The sequence below is a fragment of the Rousettus aegyptiacus genome, unplaced genomic scaffold, assembly GCF_014176215.1.
Source record: "Rousettus aegyptiacus isolate mRouAeg1 unplaced genomic scaffold, mRouAeg1.p scaffold_m13_p_10, whole genome shotgun sequence".
NCBI classification, from domain to species: domain Eukaryota; kingdom Metazoa; phylum Chordata; class Mammalia; order Chiroptera; family Pteropodidae; genus Rousettus; species Rousettus aegyptiacus.
The window spans coordinates 13787831-13801705 of NW_023416285.1; the positions used below are offsets into that span (position 1 = coordinate 13787831).

General features: G+C 36.2%; 1 protein-coding gene across 2 annotated transcripts in view; it reads right to left on the reverse strand.

The window, feature by feature from the left end:
• Nucleotides 1-4540: 4540 nt before the first annotated feature.
• Nucleotides 4541-13875, reverse strand: part of SEPSECS (Sep (O-phosphoserine) tRNA:Sec (selenocysteine) tRNA synthase) — a 30968-nt gene continuing 21633 nt past the window's right edge. For both annotated transcript variants that reach the window (XM_016154814.2, XM_016154815.2), the window contains exons 9-11: nt 10898-10991; nt 9138-9228; nt 4541-7756 (exon numbers count right to left, since the gene is read on the reverse strand). In XM_016154814.2, the coding sequence (XP_016010300.2) occupies nt 7456-7756; nt 9138-9228; nt 10898-10991 (486 nt within the window). In that variant the 3' untranslated portion in view covers nt 4541-7455. The remainder of the gene's footprint in view (nt 7757-9137; nt 9229-10897; nt 10992-13875) is intronic.

Here is a 13875-nt window from a genome sequence, read left to right on the forward strand (position 1 = left end):
TTTGCAACGTACTTTACACACATGATTTCATTTGATCTTTGTTTCAACCCTTTTAGATATTACTATCCTCATTTCATAGATGAGTATTTGTGCAAGGTCACTCGGCCACTAAGTGGCAGAGCCAGGGTGGAAGTCTGGCCTCTTAATTACTTCACAGTGACTACAGTACCTTGAAGGAAACGCTTCCTGAAGGTTGGTCATTGGATGATTTACTCCGTGGACATAGACCACTTATCAAAGGTATGTTACATCATTCAGTCTTGCCCTATACTTATAAATAATTAGTATTCTAAATTGTGAAAAAGCCAAAAAATGATGCCAGACTAAAACAATACAATAATCTGTGATGGCCAACAAAGGATATGAAACCGAAAGCGACAACCCAACATGACAAACAAACAGACTCTTGGACACGGGCTGTGGATTAGCAGTTACCGGGCGGGGAGGGGGAGGAGGTAGGGGTAAAAGGGTTACATGTTTGGTGATGGAAAGAAATCTAACTTTGGGTGGTGGACACACAATGCAATATATAGACAACATATTGTTGAACTGTACACTTGAAACTTATCTGATTTTATTATATTACTCTGATTATTTTTAATTAAAAAAATTAGGCTAATGAACTATACGGGGATGGTATCACTTAAATAGTAGTAAGTAGGTGCACTCTGGAGTTTGGCAGGTCTGTTTAGAATGAGGGTAAAGAGGGGTGGGAGATGAAAGAGACTAAAAAGTTAGGCAGGGGAGTATAGCCCACCTTGTAGGCCACAGGTATCATAGGTTAGATTCTTTGGGAAGCAGATGCGGAGACCAGGTTAAGAGTAGATTTACAAGACTGATGACTTACCGCCGAGTAATTAAGAAGTACAAACTGCCAGTTATAAGTCATAAGGATGTAAGGCACAGGGAATATAGTCAATATTGTAATAACTCTGTATGGTGACAGATGGTTACCAGCCTTATTGTGGTGATCACTCCATAAGCTATATAAATGTCTGATCACTATATTTTACACCCGAGACTCATACGATATTGTATGTCAACTATAATTTTAAAATAAACTTTAAAAAAAGCTTTAAAAAAAGGGTGCAAAAGGTTTATGGGGGAGCGATGCCTGTATGAGAAAGGGGGGCTGGGGCAGAGGGAGCCATCAGTCTGTGATGCAGACCCCACGAGCTCAGCCAGCCCCCAGGGGGACTCTGAAGCAAAGACCACCTTGCAGCGGAGTTCTGTCTTAGGTGAGAAGAGCCAGGGCCCTAGACCACCACGTTGCTCAAATATTGGCCAAAGAGCTTGACTTTGGCTCAAAACCTGAGTTTTGCGCTAACCCTGAAGGAGCTAGCAGCATGGAGGTTGTCAGCCGAGCATGCTCCTAGCAGCTGGGTCCCGAGTCTCCTCTTGAAGGGACACCGGAGTGTTACCTTTTTGTGTCTGCCATGCCAAGTAGAATTTTTGGAGCTCTGTCCTAAAAGCGATGGAAAACCACTGAATAGTTTCGACCAGACAAGATGGGATTTCATGGTTGCATAAATATTTAACGATGCCCACTGAATCATTCATACAGCAAATAGTCGAGTGTCTGTCATGTGCCAGGTGCCGTCTAGGTGTTCAGGATACATGAGGGACAAAACTAAGAGCCTCATCTGATGGAGCTTACATTCCACAGAGAGGGAGAGACAGGCAATTGGACATCGTATGTAAATTATGTAGTATGCTGGACTTTTGCTCCTCAGTGTGGTCCGTGCCAACGGTATCAGTGTCACCTAGGGGTTTGCTAGAAATGCCAGCCTCACCCTAGACCTACCGAATTCAAATCTGCATTTTAATCAAGAACCCAAGTGATCCTTATGCAAGGTAAAATTGAGGCTCCGCTCTCAATTTTAACCTTTTAAGCAAGGCTAAAGTGGGGGAGACAACTACAGAATTAAAAAGGGTAGTCCAGGTAGACCTCTCTGAAAAGGGAAACTGTGATTAAAAACATCGAGTAGGTGAGGAGTCAATCAAGAACTCTGGGTTGACACGTTTGCGGGCAGAGGGAACAGTGAGAACCAAGGCTCTAAGGTGAAGTGTGTCTACAGCGTTTGAAAGCGAGAGGGCCAGTTCGGCTGGAGCAGAGCGGGCCAGGGTGAAGAGTAGGAAGAGGAGAATCAGGAAGATAAAGCAGGTAGGGTAGGATGCCCGGATGCTGTTACGCCTTTGGGGGCACAGCAAGGACTTTGCTTATACTCAGTGATTTGGGGAGCAACTGCAAGAATTTGAGCAGATAAGTGATACAATACATGTCTTAAAACGATCATCTTGGCTGTTGTATTGAGAATAGACTGTAAAGGAGCATGGGTAGAAAGCAAGGAAACATTTTTGTGGGTGCAAAGGGGGTACAATATTAATCCAGACAAGAAACATGGATAGTTCAGCCTTGTGGGTAGCAGAGGTATGATCAGTTCAAGTGAGGAAGGCTGTGGGTGGAACAGGTTGTTTGGGAGATCAAGGAATTTCCCTTGGCATGTAGAAGTTGAGGTGTGTTAGACACTCAAGAAATGATTAGTCGGTTTCACACAAGTGTGGAGTTCAGGAGAGAGGTCTGCTAAAGATATAAATTTGGGAGCCATGACCAATCATTTCACTATAGTTGTCTAAGAATAGAGCTGAATATAATGTACTGCTATGTTTGCAGATCTGCTGATGATATCAAAAACTGAGGTCAGATTAAACAATTGATGTGGCAGTCACTGTGACATAAGCTTTGTGCATCCCTCCTGGATTGTGATCTGAAATTTCAGGTGCATAAGACAGTTAATGCACTTTATATGTTTTTTTTTTTTTTTAATTTTCAAATGTAAAACAAAAACTAACTCGTATAAACCAAAATGGAAAAACTCTGAAAATGAGAGATAGTCATCTAAAATCAAGTATATACCTTTAATTTACACTGGAGAATGGACAAAATTCACTGATGACTCCCTCTCAAAAAAGAGCTCTACTAAATAAACTAGATAATGAATGCATTTTAATTTAAACCTAGAGCAACTTGGTATAGTATAGTCTTATTCAGAGCATTACAGGAGATATTAACACTAAGTGCTATTTTTCAGGCACCGAGTTAATCATTTTACATATACTATCATCTCACTTAATCCTCGATCCTGTAAGGTTGTACCAATTTCACATAAGACTGAGATTCCGAGAGGTTACATAGGCAGAGATCTAACCCCAAATCAAATGAGAACTACCTGCAAAATACAAACAGCACATTTTGGAAATGAAATCTGTTGAAGAAGAAAGTGATAGTAAGTCTATTATATTTTCAAATAAAAGATAAAGTGCTTCCTTTAGAAAAGATTAACTTCAAAGCATTCAATGTTCTATAGACAACAGATCCTTTAAAAATGTTTGCTGGAATGTTACCTCCTCCCTCTCTAAAAAAATAAAAATCTAGCCCCCCACAACCTCCTATAACTCATGATTCTCATTATAATTTTTCTGGCTGATAACTGGGCAAGGTGATACTGATGACTGAATCAAAAAATGAGCAAGTAATTTAGTGTTAGTTATCAGTACCTTCAGATTTTATCTGTAACAATGACTGGGGAAAGTAATATAATGTACTGTGAATGATTAAAAATTTATTTCATGTATATATAATTTATTTTTAAACAGTCTGCAACAAAAATATTTTCGAAAACATCTTTTTCTTTTGGTAAAACGAACAGGTTAGCAATGGCTAACAAACGGCTAAAATCCCCCACAATGATACAGTCAAATATAACCTTTCTTCACATTTCTCTAAAAGTTCAAGTTGATACCACTTGATAAAACAAGACAGTATAGACATTTCAATATTTTACTTAAGGCCTTTGCTTGAACTGTAGAACATTAGGTGGGAAATCATAAAGATATAATCATTAGCCTTGAACTCATCATCTTACATATATACATACTGTAATAACCAAAACGAGCACGAAAGTTTAAAAAAAACAAAACACAAAAGGGTGCGATGGGTCTTAGCCCTATATGTTAATAGTGGACATAAAAGATATATAAACAACACAATGTGACAGAAAAGGAAAAAACAGTTTACAGGTGTTTTTTTTGTTTGTTTCTTTTTTTTTTGTTTTTTTACTGTTAACAGTATATTCAGTTGTTCTTATCGAATTATTCAGAGGGTATCAAACTTCTAAAATGACCAAACTTCTGAGGATTATTTTTCAGTTATAAACAAAGATTGGCCTCATGAAATGCAAAACATAACAAAACCATTTAAGAACTTGGCAGAAATTAGTACATCTTAGAAAGTGGGAAAAGGAAACCAATGTTTATATGCACCAAGAATATACATACTCAAAAAATTTTCTAAGTGTAGTATGAATGAGACTCATTGGGTTTTTTTTGTTTTGTAATTAATTGTTGGCTACTTTCCTCCATGAAAGAACACAAGAATTTAACTCTCACAACGAGCTACTAGTTCAACATTAAAGTAACATCACTGATGAAAAAAAAACTACTAGTTCAACATTAAAGTAACATCACTGATGAAAAAAGCACATCCCGTAGCTTAGGCCTCCTTAAGGTTCTTATTACAGAGTGGTCAAAGAAACAGAAACAAAAGTAGAGTTACGTGCTGGGGCAAAATATTAGTAAAACTTTTTCATTTATATTTAAATTTATCATTCTGTATGTCAAGTGCCTATTGGCTAAACAAAACTGTATTCAGTAATTCATATTTTATAATTTCATTCAACTAATACAAAAGGCTAAATAGGAAGATTTATAGTTGAACACTGAGTTGCTAAGACAGGAATCAGGTATCATTCATTCTCTGATAAAGTGAGAATTCATCGGCAGAGGATGTAACAGCCAAACTGAGTGGTGAATTTAAAGTACCTTTCCCTAAGTAACATACTGTGTGGTGACCTAAAGAATATTTTGTGTTATTCAGCTTTCTTTTTTGGGCAGACTACCATAGCTCGACGACTTAAAAAACCAAATTCCAAAATTCAACCTGATAGCCTTAGTAAGGGCAGTTAAAGATATAAAGATAGAAGAGATCATCCTCATCAACGATGGGAAAATGTATCACCTGTGCCCCTCTGCCACAGTTTCAGGATAACTAAGGCCGATTATGAGGGTTACCAATTAGTACCAGCAATTTAAAATAAAGAACTGTCTGTGCATACTTTTTTAATACTTATATATGTAAATGGGAGAGAGGAAAGCAGAGGAAGGTCTGAATATGCAAAACCTACAACATCCCTTCAAACTTATGAATTCTATGATCTCAAGGTCAAATTTAAATCAGCAAGAATAGAGCTGGAATTTCAAAACCTCTGAAAAGAAAAGGGCTAATGATAAAAACTGCAGCTGATTTTATGCACCAGGAATGAAATGTTATAACATATCTATCGTTCACGTGCGGGTTCACGTCATTTATCTTCAATAAGAATTATTATCTGTTTCGCAGCTGAAGCCCAGGAACTGCTGCTACACTGCAGACGAGAAAACATGTGCTAGTCTCTCGGCTCTGGCCTTTCGTAAGCTAAATGATGCTCACACGACGTAGATCACTTGTTCTAGAAAACGGTTCTGGCTCACGTGCACAGAGAGCTGCACCGCCAGCGCTCCCACCGGCAACCTCGCTTCATCCCCTTCCAGGCTCCAGAGGTTCTGCTGTGACTCTTCAGCTTTATCAGTGCTACAGTTCCATCCCAAGTCCGCACAGAAAACATTACGCAACTTTTAAATCCAGGATTTACTCCTTTCAAGTGAATTATTATAGCTCTTTTTAAAAGATATTTAATATATCTGAGCCCGAAAGATATAGTAATTTAAAAGTAACTTTTACAATATTTATTACATACTTTATCTCAACACAGTCTTGACTTCCAAGGTTGTCAAGCTAGTGTCTCAAGTATTAACTTACACATTAATGGCAGTGGTGTCTGAGCTCATGGTTGACACAGTTCACATTGCCAATCAATAAAGAAAAATACAATCCAGAAATCAAGGTGGCATTTTCTGCTGCAGTGTTTTTATAAGTATGGTTAATGAATGCCAATAAGCATTTCATTTAAAAAACAGGTTCCATCTTTAGATAAGGATACATTCAAAATGGTTTCAAAGGAATTCTAAGAGCATTTTATATGCCAATAGGCAGCTGTGCAAAGACGTCAAATTATTTTTCCATAGAACTGTTTATCTTCATGAGCATCTCTTAGGAATAATGCTCCACAGAGCAGGTCTTGAGAAACACAGCTTCAGCATTTGGTATATTCGAAAGCTTCACTAATTCCTCAGACTATGAGACATCAGTTTATTTCTTAAAATTAACAACAAAAATAACTGTTTAAGCCAGAAAATCTGGAATTTCAGACTCAGAAAGTGAGCACTTGGGCAGGAAGGGGGGAATACACCTGTTTACCATACCACTTCATTTTTGCTTCCCTGGCAAAATATGTTCAAAACTACCCATGTTAACCTACTCTTGTTGATGGCTGTGCACAACACCTGAATAAACTAACCAATAAACAAAGGCTGCTTAAAGTGAAAGCTATGGAATAAAGTTTTCACTTGCCCAAATACACAAATGCCATTTAAAATCATTTATAATTACATGTTTAGAACTAGTAACCCTGGTTATCACTTAAGAGTCTATATACTGTATAGTTAGATAATATTATAGAGCTATCTTCTCTGAAGCACAATTGAATAATTAAAGATGCTATGGAAAACTCTTTACTTGAGTTAATTTACTTTAGAGTAGTGTTTCTCAGCCTTAGCACTACTGAGAGTCGGGGCTAGATATTTCTTTGTTTTGGAAAGTTGTCTTGTCCACTGTAGAAATAAAATGTTATCTCAATTGCATCCCACTAGTCATGACAAACAAAAATGTCCCCAACATATTGCTTAGATATAAGCAGATCATCACCAGTTGAGAACCATCGCTGCTGAGAGAAAATTAAAGTTTATACCTTGATTCTGTTCTTCTGGGAAATGTCAATTTTATAGGCATACTGTGACTTAAATGTACCAAGAGCATCTAGTAATTTAGTAGCATTAGAGATCTTTCTAAATTTTATGTGATCAGAAACATAACGAATTTGTGAATTGTAGAGAATAGTTAGGAGGAAGCAGTCTACACATTTCAAAGAGAATTAGGGGTAATTTTACTATCATTATCAGTTAAGAATTTTCTGAATCATAATGTTTAACTGACAAATATTTTAACAACTGGAAAAATGCTAACTGGATATTATAATCTGTTAAGGATCATGACTGAGGCCGTTCGAGAATAAAAACATAACAATCATCAATGGCTAACTCAGACCACGTTCTATTCCTCAACTAAACATTCTCCATAAAATTCTCAATTCGAAAATCTCAAGTCTTGTCATTAAACTGCTTGCTTGCACTGTTGGCTCATCACTTCTTTCAAATTATCAAAAAGAAACCCTCCACATGTCATGTAGAAAGATCCTGGAATGTCTCGAGAAGAACATTAGATAGAGCCATGTGTTCGACATCCACATCTTCAGTTATGTCGGGCTTGTCAACTCCAGATACGTTACTCTCTTTATTTTGTTCTTTTTTTATTGCCTTCAAACACTTGTCAAGTCTCTTTATGAACAAGTCCACTTCCTGTACCTTCATTCCGATGGCTGATGCAGCATTGAGGTAAGCGCAAGGGTAATTATTTGTATGTGACATAAAGCCTCTGAAAGTGTAGCCACTCACAGTTTGCACAGACCCAGGAGGCACAACCCTGAAAGGGAAAAGACTTACCGATTTACTATGTCTGGTGATATTAACAGAACATTACCCATAAACAACAACAAAATATGTGTTACTTAGCCTTACACCTACTCATTAAGAAGTTTAAAAACAGGCATAAATCATGGCTTATGAAAGCAGACTTAAAAGAAAAAGTATACAATACACAGCAATTTTACCAGGAAAAGTACGGCCTGCTGATCACCATTTACTTATCTTCTATTAAAGAGGTATAAGGTCTAGAAATCGCAAACACCTCTATATCTTCTTCGAAGAAGTAAAAAAAAAAAAATGATTTCTGTTTTTGTACCAAATATGGAATCTGACTTCATATAAATACACTTTAATGGAATGGTGAAATTTTTAAGTCAAACCACTTTGATTAACTGCCGTGTGTCACCTCAAACAATTGACAAACTAAAACGACACCTATCTGGTCAGGGCTATGCAATGGAGAGTATTAAAGCCAGGATCCAAAAGAAGTTATGGAACTGTTTACAGTGGGGTAGTGGTCAGCAATCAGTAATATTCAGCAATGGTACAACCGTTTTTAAGCTTGATTTCATTGGCATACTGGATATAAGCAGATTTCTAAGTACTTTTTTTTTTTAAAGTCAATTAAGATCAATTTAAGCATAAAGACAAATAGTGACAACTCTAAAAGGCCAATAAAACCATTTTAGAAGTGTCAAAACTATGTTGTATTTTACAGATATAGTTCATCAAGGTAAAGGCTGAGTTAATTTAAGATCTTTTTTTAAGTTGTCCTTTGTTATGAAATCTCTAACCTCTGGTAGTCAGAGAAAAGTACTTTAATAGAAGAATGTACAGCAAAGTACTCAGAACAAGATATTTCTTTTCAAGTCATTTCTCTCTGACCTCATCAAATAAAAAATGAAAAATGAAATTAATTTTTAAGCAATGTACATAAGAGAGCAAAAAGTACATTTTCCAAAGACAGTACTTAGACAAGAATTGCAAAACCTTTTCAGATTAGGAAATGGGCTTTTCCTTAAAAACATTTTCACTAAAATTCAGTAATGAAGATGACATTTCTAACACCGTTATGTGACGCCACTGAAGATTATCGAACAAAGGAAAATAAAGACAAAAATTTGTACAGAAAGGCAATGAAACATTGTTTCTATATGTCTATTATAACAAACAAGGTTCATAACTTTCTGTGGCTACTGCAAGTGTAGGCAGTCCACAAGTGGGCCTTCCAGATTCTCTACCTCGTTAATTCTTTTAGCCCATGATGAATTCTCGGGCAGTTTGGCATATACTTGGGGGACTATTGTTAAGGAAAGGTATTTTATTAGAGTTAACTTTTAAAAGCCAAATAAATCCAAGCCTCTTTTACACAGACCTACCTGGCTCCAGAAACCTGTCTGGTAAAAAGCATTGAGCCGAGGTGAGTGGCAGCTTTGTCATGATGTTCATCTAGTGTCTTAAGTGTAATAGCTGAAAAAGAAAAAAGTATCCCAATGAGCCTTGGCTAACCAGCACAAAAATCACTCAGAAAACAAACACTTAATAAAGGAGACATTACTTTTTTTTATTGTATTAAAATATACACAACATGAAATTTACCAATCATCTTAGTCATTTAAAAATGTATGTCTGGTGGTATCAAACGCATTCATCGTTGTGTAACCATCAGCACCATTCATCCATCCCCATAATTCTTTTCATCTAGTAAAACTTAAAACTATATACGTATTAAAACATAACTCCCCTTTCTCCTCTCCCCCCAACCCCCGACAACCACTGTTATACTTTCTGTCTCTATGATTTTGACTACTCTAAGTACTTCAGATGAATTGAATCATGTGGTATTTGTCTTTCTGGAACTGGCTTATTTCAGAGATGTTACTTTTTATTCATTGTCAAGAGGCATGATTTTACTTTAATGCACTTAATAAATTACATTAAGGACCTGTTTGCATATCAGACAAAAATATGTTAATATAAATTGAATCAGACAGAATTTCCATATCACCCTTCTAAAGAGTGAATTTTCCAATTAAAAAGATGAAACAATGGTATGATCAATATGGAAGTTTATTCAAATCCGACCATGTTTTAAGAACTTGTAAAATGAGAATGTGGGATGTATTCCAGCACATACATAAGACTAAAGTATGATCACCTCTGCATATAGAAATGAAAATTACCTTCCTAAGGTTATGTGGGTAAGCTGTACTCTCGTCATACCACCAAGCACCACTACTAGTTACCGTTTCCTGAAGATGGCCTTACCATACTAGATTGTTTATGAAATAATAATTCTTTAACAATTTAGCATGTGAGGAATCATTATCTCTATTTTATAGATAGTTACGGGCTAGTACATGGCAGAATTCGGATTCAAACCATACCATATCACCTTCTATAATAGCTACATAGATTATAAACCAGCAAGGACTGACTGGGGTGGGTTTTATTATATATCGACAGCCAAATGGTTTTTCATGGAAGCCTATTTCTGAAAAAGGTTTCATTTAGAGATGACTATTTCCTTGCTTTCCTCAGATACATGTGCAATATGAAACATATTACATTGCATATAGTTACAAAAGGATAATTATGGAGCTTAACGATTACTGAAAATGCATAAAAATCAACATTTATATTATCCTATTTAGTAGTTCTTGTATTACATGACAAAAATACATAGTCCTTATACAAAGGAAATTATCATAAATACAGACTTCTCTAACACTGAAATGCTAAAGAAAACAAATAATAGCATTAAAAACAATATGACCACCACCTTGCCTTCTCATATTATGGTGTTTTGTTAACTGGTAGAAATTCTTTAATATTTATATAGAGTTCTTAGTAGTAACTAAATTCTTTTGGTTAGAAGCAAATGTTAAAGTATTTTCTTTATGTTCATTATAATTCTATTGATTTGGATCCTTTCAGTACATAGTTTTTATCTTAGAAATACATTAAAGCATTTCGAAAGCCTAACTTAACTTTTTCAATTTACAAAGTAATACTGTAATAAATTCAGAAATATCATTGTAACCTGAAAGAATTCATACTCTTGCTAGAAATACCAGCTTCCTGCTGGGGATGGTTCAGAAGTGTTGATTTTTTTTTTGCCCCCAAGAAAAAAAATTACCTAAAGATATGGGATTGTGAGGTGTATGCAACAGTCTTTCATTGTAGGTTTCTGACAGCTTCTTTAGTTGGATGGACAAATATGAAAATATTTCCTGCAACAACAAAATGTTACACTTAAATAAAATCAAATAAGTACTTACTGCAACTTGCCAGATTTAGTAAGACAAAATCTGATTGGTGTGAAGTCTGTGCTGTAAATTAAACTCATTCATGTGCCCTAGGAGCAATTCTTTCCTTTGCTGCAAGAGAGTGAGATTCAAAGCTGCCACGACTATCAGAAACCACAGTATTTAGGTAAAGAAGGCAATGAACCAGCACATTTCCTGCTTCGGGGCTATTATGTATCAATCACAAATCCATCCTCTTTTCTGAACCTCCAGGGCTACTGCTCTAGTCCAAGCAGCTGTCAACCCCTTCCCTGGACCACAGCAATGCATTCTAAATGATTTCTCTGCCTCCTGTCCTGCCCCTCTACAATCTGTTCAACACACAGAGTCCAGAGTAGCCTTTTAAAAGCATAAATTAGATCATGTCCCTCCCAATGACTTCCTCTTGTAAGTATTAAAAAAACTTTTCATCTGTATGGCCCCAAATGATCTGGCCTGGCCAACACGCCCAACTCAGCAACTGTCCTCCCCACCGCTGATCGCGGTGCCAGCCACATCAGCCTCCTTTCCAAAAACGGAACATGCCAAGCTCATTCTAGTGTCAGAACCTTTATGCCTGCTTCCGCTCGAAAGCTCTTCTCCCGGATCATTCCATGAGTGGTCCCTTTTGTCACGTAGTAAGGAGACCTTTCTTTATTACTTCCCTATAAAAGTAGTTCTCTGACTCTGCCCACGTCCAGCTCTCAGTCTACCTCTAATACCTTTACCTGTTTTGGTTCCTTCACTATACTTATCACAACCAGAAAGTATCTCATTTATCCGCTTAAGTGAACAATGTCTATGATGACTAAAATGGAAAAACTCCTTTAAAGCACAGACTTGTCTTCTTCACCACTGTTTTCTCAACACCGGGAAAAATGTGCCGGGGTTTCGGAACACAAGTAACTTAGGAAGGAGGAGTTAAAAATGTATTTCCTTTAAATTATATAAATTTAAACTTAATAATTCCCTCAACTCAAAAAATATAGCAACTAAAAACTAAAAATTGTATTCTTGATCCTACTCTAGAAAATAATGTATATCTAACAGTAGAAAACAAAAAATATATATTTTACAAGTATAAAATTTCATGTGCACATGTATGTAGGAATTTAATGAAGTTACAAATAAATATTAAGTTGGCAATTGTTTGACCTAAAGTTATACTTTCTTCATCTAGTAAGCCCTTTCAAGAGTATTAAAAATGAGAATTTGCCCAAAAAAGTCTGTCCCTAAACAAATCCACTTGCACTGACTGCCTCCATCCACAGTCAAACCTATAAACTCTAAAGGTACACTCCTAAGAGCCAAGGGCCAACAGAGTATCCTGGTGGGGAGACAGCAGGAAACGATACTTCTCCAATTTCAAAGGCCACACAAAAGCTGCTTCAGTTCTCTGTGAGGTAAGGGTTGCACAGTCTGATCCCACACTGGGACTCAGAATAGCTTTTTCATGTCTAAAGCACATAGATGACTAACTCCATCTTTTGTTAGGTAAAGATTAAGAGGAAAATTCCTACCAAGTTTATGAATTATTGAGTCTACTGAAGACCACAAATATTTTTATTCTCATCGACACAATATATTTTATATTCTGACCTGAAAAAATTTTAAACTAATTGCCGTCCTTAAATTTCTAGGATATACTATGAGATCAATTCTTGGCATGTCAGAATTATGAAATCTTAGATCTGTAAAAGAAATGGACTTTTTTAATATTCAAAAAGTTATCCACATTTGTCATACCTAACGAACCTATAAGTAGGTGTTACTGATACATGTGATAAGCCTTTCTCTTTTATTATTTAAAAAAAGGTGTAGAGAAATATTTAAGGAGGCAAATGTTATCACCGGAAACAGAAAAAAAAAGTTATTATAGGCATCTTTTCCTAGAACTATAAAGACTTCTGGCCCCTCCTTTTTAAGCTAATATACCGACATTCACTTCAGAAAATGAAACAGTAAGATAATCAAATGGAATAAAGAAATCAAGCAGCTGGAACAATTCATAATCTTTTAGCACTATACCAGTGATGATGAAGAGAAGAATTTATATATTTTCATCTACTATAAAGTAACTAGAGCACTAATTTAAATGCTCTATATTGTTTTTTAAAAAGCCACATTTCAATTTATATATTAATTGCTCACTTTTCATCTATATTATAAACCACAGTCTTAATCTCATCTGTCTAATTCTCTTACTCTCAAATTCATCAACCTCTTATAAGCAGAAACAAATCTGACAGCTAGGAAATGCCTTTTACAGACTCTTACATTTTCCCTGCTAATAGTAACAATAAAAAACTTGTTTCAGTGGTGAGGGCCAATTTAAAATATTTATCTAGTATGGTTGCCACGATAATCACCATTGTGGTCACACATGGAGAGTACAGCTGACCCTTCAACAGCCTGGGTCTGAACTACACAGGTGTACTTCTATGCAGGTTTTCTTCAGTAAATAGAGTTGGCTCTCTGTTTTCCACGAGTTCTCATCTATGAATTCAACCAAAATGGATTGAAAAAAGTATTTTCAATCCACAGTTTGGAATCTATGGGTGTGGAAGACTGACTATCTGCACTGTTCTACACCATTTTATATAAGGGACATGAGCATTTGCAGATTTTGGTATCTGAGGGGGTCTGAGAACCAACCCCCTACTGATACCAAGGGCCCAATGCAGTTAAGCTTTGGGAAAGTCAGAGTTATACATGGATTTTCAATGTGCAAGGGTTGGTGTTCCAACCCTGCTGTTCAAGGGTCAACTATACTTAATTTACACTTAGCTACTTCTAAAGAGAGAGGAAATGTTTCCGTAGTAACATCCCT